Here is a 13,775-nt window from a genome sequence, read left to right as displayed (position 1 = left end):
ATAATTACATTTATAATAATATGCATATACATAAAATTACATCTGCCCATAATATTCTAAAGCTGCCATTAGCAACCTAATTGGTCTGTCATTTTGCAGTGAACCAAGCTTATTCATGCTAGTTCAAAAAGAGTGTGATGTATATAAGTTATATCACAATTGAGAATAACAAATGTAGGTATATTTTGTCAGCAATAAACAAATAATATTTAACTTTTCTGTCACCTTTATTTATTAATTTATTTAATAACAAAATACATTAAAATATATAATACAAAATTCAATACAATACAAGCATTATACATTTTTAAAAGAAATATAGTTTTGTTGATTCATTTAAAATAAAAAAGTATTAATGTTATTTTACAAATTTATTTTAGTTTCAGCAGCAAAGGTTTTTAAGACCTTGTTGTTAGTAAAAACATTAATTTAACTATAGTAATAAATCTAGTAGATACAGTAAAGAGAAACTTTGAAAATGCAATACTTAGTTCATGAGCTCAACAAAATTATAGCAGCTAATTACAATTTTAATTACTGGATTTAAATATTGGATGTTTTGAAGAAAAAAAAACAAGGAGATAAATTAGTTATGTAAACATACAAATGATGGTATATATATATATATATATATATATATATATATATAGACAACTCATTCACCTGTAGTGAGACTAGGTCCTGAGTTACAACTCTAGATGTGATCTAGTGAGGTGTGATTTGATGATAAATGAAGCTATGAAGTTTGTTTAGATTCAGTTCACCAGACAATTTTCTCATGTTTGTTCCACATATAGCCAACAGCTATATGTGGAACAATCTGTGGAGGCTCAATCTGACTTTTGTAAAAGTTACTTTGAAGAAAATTTAGAAAGTCTGATCTTAAATGTTACACCCAAATGTGATAATAAATAAATAAATAAATATATTTATATATTATATAATTGATTAATGTGTATATATACATACATCAATTTTAATCATAAGATTGGAATACGTTTTCATTCTCTTGACTGAACAAAATATTTGTTCTGAAAGTTTTAAAATATTTTAATTTTATTAACAAACAATTTTAAAAAAATGAAATGTAAAAAGCTTAAAATTAATGTGTAAATGTAAACAAAGAAGAATTTATTAAATAAAAAATATCATTAAAGATGGGCATGGACCCAAAAACATTTTTTATATATGTGTATATATATGAGTTAAGAAATGAACTGCATGTAATCCAAAATTTACAATTTACAAATAAAGTAATAACAATGAAAAATACAGTAGGATGCCAATTTTCCAGATGTTCAACTAACTGGACTACTTAAATCCAAACTAGGCAATTTAAAAAAAAAAACAATACATTATTTGAAAAAATAAATCTTTGCTTCAATGTAAATTATTTTTATTGATAATTATTTTACTGAGTTTTTCAATTGACGTTTTTGTATTCATTTAGCAAAAACATAGATACCAGCCTCTGTAAAAATAATTATAAAAGCAAATTTCTACACATTGTACCGTATTACTATATCTCTTTTTTCTTACATTGTACATATGTTCCAAATTTCTTCTTAATTTTACGGAAATACATTTACTTTTTTATTTTTTTTACTTAGTGTCTTACCTATTAAACATTAAAATGATATCTGCAGTATATATGATGAAACTTTTTTAAATTGTCCTTTACAATTATCCAAATTTGGTCTTGCAAAGACCAAAATTTGAATAATTGGTGTTCCACTCTATGTAAAATCTAATACCCTTACCACTTTATTTTCATCTTTTCAATTTTATGATTTAACTAAGTCAGTCTCTTCAATTGCTAACGGATCTTTTCCAATATCACCATTACTAATATCAAGCACTTTCTCTTCCAGTTGTAGTAAATTTACTTGCTGTAATAAAAAGCAAAACATGAATGTTATAAAGTAAATATGTTTATGATTTTTTGTAAAATTTATTAAATAAAAATAAATTGTATATCTAATTTGCTTACTATTATTATTCGGTGACTTTAATATGCCAAGTTTCGCTAAACGTTATCAAAAAATGCTGCTACTCATCTTACTGACATTAGTGTAAATATTGCTTATGGTGAAATTTTTCATTTATCACAAACATCATCACAGATAACGTTATCTAAGATTTTGAATTCTATCTTATTTCTCATAAATACTTACCAAATTATAAAAAAACTCATTTTGTAATATACACCAATTACTTAATGAGAGTTTGATCGTAAATAATAATTATTTTTTATATCGCCACATAAGCATGAAGCTCATGTGTGAAACATAGAAACGGAATTTTACAGGATATGAAAAATATCTCACCTGACTGAGATTTGATATTGATCATGATATAGAAATCTTTGCTTAGGAATTGCAACTATGTATTAATAAATAATATTGTTGATAGTCACATGACTATCAAAATATTGATAGTCATGACTATTCAATATTTTTAGTCACATGACTATAATATTTTTGGTACATACCAAAAATATTCATAAAAATATGTAATTTTCAAAGCGGTTCTCTAGTGAACTCATTATCACAATTTTTAATAAGAAAAACTTCCATAGGTTTCAAAAACAATATGGATCTACTTATTATCAAAAATTAATACCTACCTGGATATCCCCAAGTTTTATATTAAATGTAATAAAATTTAATAGATTTTTTCATCAAAAATTTTAAGTTATATCAAGATGCATATATCTGAGTGTAACACTCGGTTACAAGCAAAATTAAAAGAACTTGAAAATATCGAGGATTGATTACATCAAATCGAAAAAGAAAACAACTGTGCATGAATATTCAAATCATATGTTTGAAAATGATAGATTAAACAATAAAGCAGAGACATAAAACTATGGCAGTACCATTTACACACGATAATGAAGATAATTGTATTGTAATTATAGATACAACCAGACGATTCGTATATTATTCTATGATTCTTTTAAATTAAAAAAAAGATCCCGATTATGAAATCCTATATCGAAAAGTAAAGGAGCCAAACAGTATTAAATTTTTCAATTATGCATGCCATGATCTTAAATTTAAAAGGAAAGGCAATCATTTTGATACAGCAATCGACATTGATAGTTTAAAACAAGAATTAGATGATTTAATATATTATTATTTTTAGAAGGGGAATGTCCATTAAAGCTGATTTCATTCAAAAGAATTAATTGAGTTTTATAATAGAAAAGCCGCAATCAGGATTCCGCAATCGATTATTATTCAGAAACTTTGGCTACTCAGAATTCCGATGAGTCAAACACTATATATGAAGTTAGTCTAAAATGTAATAAAAATCAATTAGATTTACTAATTTCTGGTACATATAAAAGTTAGATGTTATATGAAAAAAACGTTTAATAAGTTGCAAATCACAGCAACAGTAAAAGAAGAATGTTAAGGTGAGTCAATCTAAAGAACTATTATTACATTAAATCTCATCGGCCCTTTTTTTAATGCGACAAAGTTATATCATGATGAAGGGAAACAGTCTGATAATTTGTTACAAAAAAAAAAACAATCTAAAGAATTAAATGAATCCTGGATCGGCTTTTTATGAGATTACGGGTGATAATAAAATAAAACTATTACAATTACTACTGGTACACGTATGTTTATAAAATATTATTATTACTCGATATTGCTTCATGGCTATCAAAAGAGTTTTATGATAAATGTTATGATATGAAAGATTATTTCATCAAAGACTTTCATATCAAAACGATAATATTTAGCTGCATTCAAAGTTGTAATATATAGAAAATAATAGACTTGGAGATGAGAATTTAAAACGCAAGTTGCAAATTAACGAAATGGTAATGTAAAAATCCATGCCCACACCATATTTGTCATCACACATTTCCCACATGATGAAAGTGATAATTGCCTTGTAATTTTAAATAAACAAAAAGCTAATGATGAGTATAAATATTATGCTATTCACGTTTGCTACACTGAACACGTTCACATTCAACGTCGGGTTCAATATAGCATTATAGAGTTTGTTCAGCATTTACTGTTTTTTTCCGGTTTTATATGAAATTATTTTAGCCTTGCAAATCTGAAGGAACATATACTATAAAGAAGATTATTTTAAAAACTGATAATGAAATAGGTTTGAGGTGAACTGACATTAGCGAATTCTACTCGCGCAAGTATCTCGGGAACGGTTGGACCTAGATGCATGAAACTAGGACCTATTGTTCTGGAAAGTACTCTTTTAAACCGTTAAGGTTTTCAAAATCGCATCAAAGATTGTGTAGGACGCACCCTTTTCAAGATACGCCCTTTTTTATAAATCATTATTTAATATAATAAATATCAATTTTTTATGTATAATATACATAAGATAATGTCATTAGCTATCTCAACAATAAAAAAATTTACAATCCACAACTTTTATCACATATCATCCCGCTTTCGCTTATAGTAATGATGACCGATTTTTTCAAAACATAGTAATAAATTTAAAAGTGATTAGAACTGTTAACCTGTTGACTGCTAGATAATAAAAACATATTTTTATTTTATTTCATCATCAAATACAAAAAATATTTTCGAGATAAGGAACTAACAATGATTTTGAAGTTTAAACTGACATTATAGACATTAAATAATAATCAATGATATATTACACAATCGCTGAAAGTAATGATGACCAAATATCATAATACAATTTGCACTTAATCATGGTGATTGCAGTTAAATGAAAGATTGGATTCGATGAGAATATAATAATAAAACAGTGGTTCCCTTTATAGTTGAGAAATCATTATTAATAGAGACGGGGGAATCCCCATGACAGCATCAAACTATTCAATGAATAAAACAATTGTTTTACTATGAATTTTTCAATAAATTAACTGTTTTAACATGTAAATTTAACGTGAACACACATTCATCATTGTGAGTAGCCGTTCTTTAATGTATCTAATAAACCCGTGAAAAGAGACCTTCAGGTTCAAACTTCATTTGATTGTTGGTTATTTACTGTAATTTTGGGGGACATCTCAAATCCATGTTTGGCTATATATTTTGCAGTAAATCCACTCTTTCAGCTCATAAATTTAACTACAAACACATGTTCATCTAAAAAAACATGACATCGGGTTCAATTCCAAATAATCACTACTTTCATAGAAAGCAAAATGACAGTTGAACCCGAGGTTTCTATACTACTCATATGTCTAATAATGCCGCAGATGCTCCTAAACATCTGCCAAGAGTTAGATTATTGTTCTAGACATCTGCCAAGCTACAAAAGGTGCATACATTGAAGTTGAATAACCTATAACAAAACAGGGAGAGTTGTTTGTTCTCTTAATATACACTGTACACTTTAACACTGTACAATTAGATACTTTTAAACCAGACGCAAATGTAAATTCAGCTTAATGAATCTGCAGACAGAATTCACTAGGGATATTCTTATAAATATTATTTAAGTTGGTAATTTATAATTTATAAGCAATTTCATATAAATTAGATAATCAGTACAGTAATATGTTAACATAAGATCGCAAATTAAAGTAAATTTTAATAACATTAAAATTTTTAAAACGAAATTTTTATTGACTGAACAAATTTTAACAAATGTTACCTATGTGTAAATTCAGTAAACATTACTGAAGACAGGCTTATGCCCGAAACCCACCTGGTTGGTCTAGTGGTTAACGCGTCTTCCCAAATCATCTGATTTTGAAGTCGAGAGTTACAGCGTTAAAGTCCTAGTAAAGCCAGTTATTTTTACACGGATTTGAATACTAGATCGTGGATACCGGTGTTCTTTGGTGGTTGGGTTTCAATTAACCACACATCTCAGGAACAGTCGAACTGAGAATGTACAAGACTACACTTCATTTACACTCATACATATCATCCTCATTCATCCTCTGAAGAATTATCTAAACGGTAGTTACCAGAGGCTAAACAGGAAAAAGAAAAGAAAGAAAAAAAAAGGCTTATGCCCGAAAGCGCTTTAATGTGAAAAAAGTAAGGTATGAATATTCTTTCATTCTGTACTTTGTGGAGTGTGTAAATAAGTTGTAAATAATAAAGTTACCACAACAACTGAAGGAAAGCTGAAATCAAACAGTGGCTTTAAGAAAAAGTGGTTGCTTGCAACTGCGTTTACATATTTTTTTTTTAAATTTCACCATTATATTAAATTGTACAATGTTTACTGATATGATTTTAATGTCTTTAAATTTGTTATTCTTTTTACACAGATGAGTCTTTGGCAGAAATATTGCGAATAATAATGATGATGATGATAATGATAACAATAATAATGTGATAATGATAATAATAATAATATTAATGTCAACGAAGTATAAAGTAGTCTGATAAAACTGTACGAAAGGCATTATTAAACCATGACTGTGTGTCCCTGGTTATTATAACAAACAGGATACATGCAAACTACTAGTTGCGGCTGTACTTTTGGAAGAATATTTTTATAACTTTCTGACCTCAATAAAAAGCTTAATATTAAATACTTTATTTTCAAAATATAGTCATCTTGTTCAAATTGTTTCAATGATTACAACGATGTGTTTTTCCCATAAAATATTCCTTTTGTACAAACAGAATTCCCTATGTTAAAACTGATAATTTTATTTCTAAGTCTATTTATGCTAGATGTGGAGTAAGACAAGGCATGCACTTCGGTTCTCTAATTTTCATAGTATTTATAAATGACAGTTTATTCATAAGCTACTCACATCTTTCTTTTTTTAGTTTTTTTTTCTTTTAGTATTTCTTTTAAATTACAAAAAGAAAATTGATTTCATACTCAATTTTGAAGGTTTGCAAATGCCGATATATTGTGCAACTGAATAATACAAAATAATACTGCAATACAAAAGGTATCTTCTATTAAAGACTTAGCTGTATGATTTGATAGCATAGGCCATAACAACAAAGACAACTGTAAAATTCCAGCAAGTACTTTGAAAAATTATTACACTACCAAGAAGATAAGATTTCAATTCCAAAATCTAACAACATAAACTGCAAAATTTAAAAAAAAATTATTAAATGAAAATAGACAAAATTTGCCAGAAATTAAATAACAAGATAGCAGGTGATAGCTTGAAAAATATGGAATTATGGAAAGAATCATGAAAAACCCAAGAAAATACTGAAGAACTTGCTAGAAGAGATATGGAAAACTGAAAAATCCCATGAAAATTAGAAAAATGTATTAATAGATCTACTACACAAACAAAAAGATGAAACAGAAGTAAACAACCACAAAGGGATTTTCCTCTTACCTTTGACAAATAAAATACTTTGAAAAGTACTTCAAAATAGAATTCATAGACTTAATAACTGGGAGAACATGAAGGATTCAGAAAAGTATGATCATATGCACAACAAAACACAACCCTTAAAACAATAATAAGGAGAAAAAATGGCAAGGCATACAACTCGATCTATAGAACTTCCTTATTTAATGTTCTAGTATTTGGTAAGGATCTCAACATAATTAACATTACTAAACAGACAGACTATTCTAAACACAAAATCAGATGTAAAATTGTCAGAAGAATTAGAAATTAAAACAGAACTAAGACAAGGGAGTGGTTCAGCATCGATTACTTTTATCTGTGTACTAAAGAAAGTAATAAACTTCCAATGAGAACCAAAATATTTAGGGAAGAATTGACTTTACATTTTTTTTTACAAATTTTTAACAATGATATGCAAATTTAAGTCAGTCAAGATGGAGCTACAAAAGAGACTGCAACAGTATATAGGCTTATCAACACTGAAGGTAAGAAGTCATCAAAACAGCAAGACAGAGCTGCAGTGGCTACTAAAAAATAAAGATGCAGACAGAAGACAGAGAAACCTCAACAAAAACTATCAAAAGGGTAATGACAAAATGTTATGTGTATGAAGCTTTATTTTATCTTAATTGCTTCAGCTGTTAACTAATTTTGTTATCTCATAAAACTTTTGATTGAAACATTGTTGTGATCATGATTTTGTGTAAACAAATCTGTATTGAATTATTTATAACAAAATTCATAATTAAATGATAGATATAATGAAATGTTATTGTTTTCTGTAAATAGTTTTTTATAACATAGTATGATGTAAGTAATAATAGCAGTAGTAGTTAAGAGATGTACATAGGTAGTTTCCTTAAGGGTTATAAATATAACTTTTTTTTTTTTTATATATAAGAATACTTTGTATATAATATTAAAATTTATTTATGTAAGGATTACATGGATCTCACAATCAAAAATTAAAGAAATAGTTTTTTGTAACCGATCTCAGATTTTTTTTAGCGAGTTTTACCAAATATAGTAGGTGAGCAGGCAATTTTCGGTAAACACATTAGATGGAAAATTGACGTGGAGGTTTTTCCTTTATATTGTTGTAAATATAAGTTTACGGTTATCAAGCGATGGGGTGTTTTTTTTCTACATCTAGTTGGAAATTATGGAATATTTACAGACATCAGAAGAAAACAAAATTGAAAAACTAATGGGCATATTATTGTGCAGACATGTTTAGAGCAACATATTTTTGTTCAAGTTGTTAATAGAACCTTTGAAAAGCCTGAGACTGGAAGTGTTGATTATCAGAAGAAACTGGTGAATGGATCATAGCAAATAGAAAAAAGAAGAATAGTCAAGAAATAATTATTCTTTCTCTAGATAGAAATTTTTTATTGGGTAGACTTACATCCTACTGCCCACAAAGTATGGTTGAAATTAAAATAAATCTGACACTCCTCTTGCAAAGTACAGTGAACTTCAAATGAAATGATACTCCTAGGCAAAACAATATATGAGAATGGCGTGCGCAAGGCTTTAATAAACATTGCCTCATGTGTTTTACCCCATTTACATCACATGGCATGACTTGCCAACAGAAGACACGGTCTGAATTGCAAAACTACTTTTAAATATGAGTTGGGATTATGATACGAAACATCTTTAACTCAAGGTTGATTGTCAGTCAACCCAGGAAGCATGCTTCTAGATCAAACTTTAGCAAAAGGGAGTCATGCTAAGGCTAATCACAATGGCAAGAAATGTTTTTGTTGTAGAAAATTAGGTCATCTCTCTAAAAATTGTTAAGTGGGACTTATTTGTTGTAAAAGCAAATTATATGGCATAAATCAAATGAATGTCCATCTAATAAAACAACACTTTACTATAGTTGAATCAGGCTTGGAAAAATTAATGCAAGTGTTAACATTTTATGACGGTATCTAATACTCCACAACAATCTAGAGTAGCTGAGAAAGAAAACAGAATCATTTGTGAGGTGGCAAGATCCTGGTTGCATTCTGCACTCAACTTACCCAAATTGCTTAGGGGTGAAGTAATGAAGCAGTCCTTTCTGCTACATATACAATAAATAGAACAGCACTGACAAAAATGAAAGGAAATGCCTCTGTTGAGTTGTTTCTGAAAAGGAAAGTGAATATCAACTACCTCAGAATTTTTTGAACTGAATGTTTTGCTTGGATTCTAGACAAAAAAAAGAAGAAAATTTGATGTAAAATCATTAAAGGTTAGATATGCAGACTGCAGTTACGGAGTTTATTTTCTAGACAAGTAAAAAGTTGTTACTTTTTACGCTCTGACCTCAGAGTGACTTAAGATTCAGAGGTTAAATTTGGTTAATTTATATCTATAATTATAAACAGCAAACTTTTGGGTTATAGTTAATATCATCCAATATAACCATTATATTACCATTGTTATTTATTTATTTTATAAATATAATTCAACGAAACTTAACCTACGCAAGCTTTCCTTTTTTTTTTCCTGTTTAGCCTCCGGTAACTACCGTTTAGGTAATACTTCAGAGGATGATGTGTAAGAGTGTAGTCTTGTACATTCTCAGTCCGACCATACCTGAGAATTGTGGTTAATTGAAAACCAACCACCAAAGAACACCGGTATCCACGATCTAGTATTCAAGTCCGTGTAAAAATAGCTGGCTTTACTAGGACTTGAACGCTGGAACTCTCCACTTCCAAATCAGCTGATTTGGGAAGATGCGTTCAATAGACCAACCCGGTGGGTTAACCTACGCAGGCTAACCTTGCCTTACACCACGTGAGTAATAACGTATACGATACAAAAGTTAAGGTGGAACAAACTGCTTAATTGCCTAAATTACTAATTAAAAAACGACTAGTAATAATATGCCCACGATATAATAATTTTTTAATGTGCTGCTTAAATAAACGATTTTACGTCGAACTTAAATAAATTTTCATCACAAGTTAAAGCTGCACTATCAGTTCATAAACACAAAAAATTCAAACTTAAATTCTATTAATTTATGTTAGAATGGTATAAAATTACTTACTTGGTCAACAAAAATGAACACAAATAAATAATACTGATATTACAATACAAATTTCACTTTAACAATGCATATAAACAAATGATCCCAATCTACTAAACAGTGACGCCAACACATGTAATTGTATATTTCAATACAAACGATATCTGTTTATAATGATGAAAAAAAATAAATAAATATATATATATATCTATATACACACATACACACACACACACAAATATGATATTGCACAACAGACTTAATAAATAATTTTTCATTCACGTAACAGTTAAATAAGTTTAATAAAATAAAAATTTACTTAAATTTTCAGAATACATTCGGGTTATAATAAGAAATGTACAAATGTAACATTGATCTCAAATTTGTTTCAAACATTAACTTCAATGTTTGCCATTTCATGCTTTGTCTCACCGCGTGTTAAACGTTGATGGCAATGCAAAGTCTCTATCAAATACAGTAGTCCTCGCAATGAAAATTATACAACTGGTGCAGTTGCAGCAGCCGCCAATGTGATCTCTTTTGTCTCTTATTTGTTGTGCAAGACAAAGAATGAAAAATTTTGCAGACGGTTTCTTTAAACCGTTGTTATGAATGGTAAGAAATTTTAATACAATGCAGCAAATGAATTGTTGGAGTTTACGAACTGCTCAGTAAGCTGCTGCTTTGAAACATGTCCATTGTTGGACGTATGGTGTAGCAGTCATGAGCTTTCAAGTCATGACGAGTTCACCGCTAGACCAACGGTTGGTCTAGCGGTGAACTCGTCATCACAAATCAAAAGAAGTCACTAGTAATGACATTGAAAAAAAGTTACTAGTAGCAACTTCTTTTTCAAACTCGTCATCGCAAATCAGCTAATTTTGAAGTCAAGAGTTCTAAGGTTCAAATCCTAGTAAAGGGAGTTACTGTTATACAGATTTGAATACTAGATTGTGGATACTGGTGTTCTTTGGTGGTCGGGTTTTGAGTTAACCACACACCTCAGGAACGGTCGACCTGAGACTGTACAAGACTACATATCACTTAACATTCATATATATCATCCTCATTCATTCTCTGATGTAATAATTAATGGTGGTTCCGGAGGCGAAAAAGAAAAAGTCATGAGCTTCAAATCAGAAGGCATTAACAAAAAGTAATTGAGGACATTTATATACACACTGTGAAGGATGCAGAACTTTAAGTTTTTTTTATTTGTATTATTTAAAAATGCATCGATAAAGTAATATTAGTTCTTCAAAAGTTTTTTTAATTGCATTTAAAATACTGTAAGAGATGCAAGATACTGTACTCTATCTATACTATTATAAAAAAGATGAAGAGGTTTTTTTTTTGTTCGGGATACTACTCAAAGTAACTACTCAATCAGTTACGACCAAATTTTTTTATCCATGTTTCTTGGCATAACCGAGAAGGTTTTTAGATGTATTTCATCTCGAAAAAAAATTATATGTATAGTAGTGGAGATTTGATGAGCGAAGCACGCACTTTAATGAACTGAATTAATTAACTGTGAACTGCGAGTGTCTATCACTGTGTGGAATCTTTTTTCCTGTTTAGCCTCCGGTAACTATCATTTTTCAGAGGATGATATGTATGAGTGTAAATGAAGTGTAGTCTTGTACGTTCTCAGTTCGACCATTCCTGAGATGTGTGGAAAATTGAAACCCAACCACCAAAGAACACCGGTATCCACGATCTAATATTCAAATCCGTGTAAAAATAACTGGCTTTACTAGGACTTGAACGCTGTAACTCTCGACTTCCAAATCAGCTGATTTGGGAAGACGCGTTAACCACTAGACCAACCCGGTGGGTATCACAGTGTGGACTGGGTTTGAACTGAATGATTCGAATCAATCAAATGAATAATATAAAAAAATAATAGAATTAACTCCACATTAAATAAATTTTTTTAACAATAATGGGATTCCCGTTGGGGCTGTGTGTGAGGCTAGAGTGGTGAGGTGCGCAAGCTCCTCACAGGAAGCTAGACCAATCATCACCATCAACTGGTAAAACGGGATGCCACTGTGCCGCTTTTTTGGAAGGTACAATGGGTGCTCTACAGTCATCCGATTTTCAAAATTCAGAGTATTTTTTAGAAAGTTGAAGGCTAGCTTTTGCATGCATCCGGTACACTCTCGATCTAACAGATCACGGTTATTCGGAAATTTATATATATATAAAAGTTTGTATGTTTGTTTATTATCACATCATGCAAGAACCAACCGACCGATTACTTTCAAATTTGCAGGATACGTTTACCCCCTATGTGAAAAAATGAAGTTAAATTTAATTACGTTAAAAAAAGTAAGATTGAAAGAGAAATATTTAGTTTTATTGATGATATATAAACAATTATGTTTAATGAATTCATCTAAAGTCGACCTCGTATTCTTCTGATAATGGAAATTTGAATTTAAAGAAGCTAGGAAAATTTAATCAATTTTATTTACTTTTTATCCTAAATTACGTTAAAACAGATAAGATTGGAGAAAGATATTTATTTTATTGATGATTTATAAAAAATAACTATGTTTAATGAATTGGCCTAATGTCGATCTTGAATACCGATCCTGTCTTTTTCAGATATAGAAGAACCTTTTTACAACAAAACAAACTATCCGACTACCGTTTTGGCTTTCAAACAGATCATAGTATCATCGAACAGATTTATAGAGACTTTGCTAATATTCAGATAGCTTTAGACAAAAAAACGTTTGCTCTCCCGGTTTCCTTGATATCTGCCAAGCCTTTAGATTAAGTGTGTCACACCGACTCTTTTAAAATTAGTCAGCATGTACCTTTTCAGTTCTTTTTTAAGTAATTGATATTTCAATGTTATATTCCAGACTGAACTAAAGTGATCGGTCGGTTGGTTCTCGTATAATGCTGTTGCAAACAGACAGATTCACAAACAATCGCATTTATCTATTAGATGAACCTTCAACACGTTTAATAAAATAAAGCAAAACAAAAATATTATTGGCGTAGTTTTATAATAAGTAGACCGATTAGATTACATTTTTAAAAACAGTATACGCATATGCTGGCAAAAGATACATCTACCATTGGCTGTACGTATTTATGTATATATTTTATTTTTCCTATTACTTTTTCAACTCGTGCACATTTCGTACTATTTGTGTTCATTTCTTTTTAAGATACTTTGTATTTTTGAATAATTACTCAATTATTGTAATTAAACAAAAAAATAAGCTTGGCGCGGAGAAACTAATCTTTGTACTAATATTAACGAGCGAAATATGGTATATTTCGCCGCGACGAAGAGTTCGTCTCAGTTTTCTGACGAATAGTTCACCGTTGTGCGAGTCACAAGGAGTACGCCGATGGCTTGGCGAAGATTCTGAACGATCTCCCGGGCATCAAGAATGCTGGTTGCTAACG

The 13,775-nt window shown here is 29.6% G+C and overlaps 1 protein-coding gene across 3 annotated transcripts in view; it reads right to left on the bottom strand.

The window, feature by feature from the left end:
* Positions 1–223: 223 nt before the first annotated feature.
* LOC142333682 (uncharacterized) overlaps positions 224–13,775 on the bottom strand; it is a 61,523-nt gene continuing 47,971 nt past the window's right edge. For 2 of the 3 annotated variants that reach the window (XM_075381100.1, XM_075381099.1), the window contains exon 4: positions 224–1,889. In XM_075381100.1, coding sequence (XP_075237215.1) covers positions 1,785–1,889 — 105 coding nt within the window. In that variant the 3' untranslated portion in view covers positions 224–1,784. The remainder of the gene's footprint in view (positions 1,890–13,775) is intronic. The other variant, XM_075381098.1, reaches the window with a different exon arrangement.

The sequence above is a fragment of the Lycorma delicatula genome, chromosome 13, assembly GCF_047948215.1.
Source record: "Lycorma delicatula isolate Av1 chromosome 13, ASM4794821v1, whole genome shotgun sequence".
NCBI lineage: Eukaryota > Metazoa > Arthropoda > Insecta > Hemiptera > Fulgoridae > Lycorma > Lycorma delicatula.
This window is presented reverse-complemented; position numbering and strand designations above follow the sequence as displayed.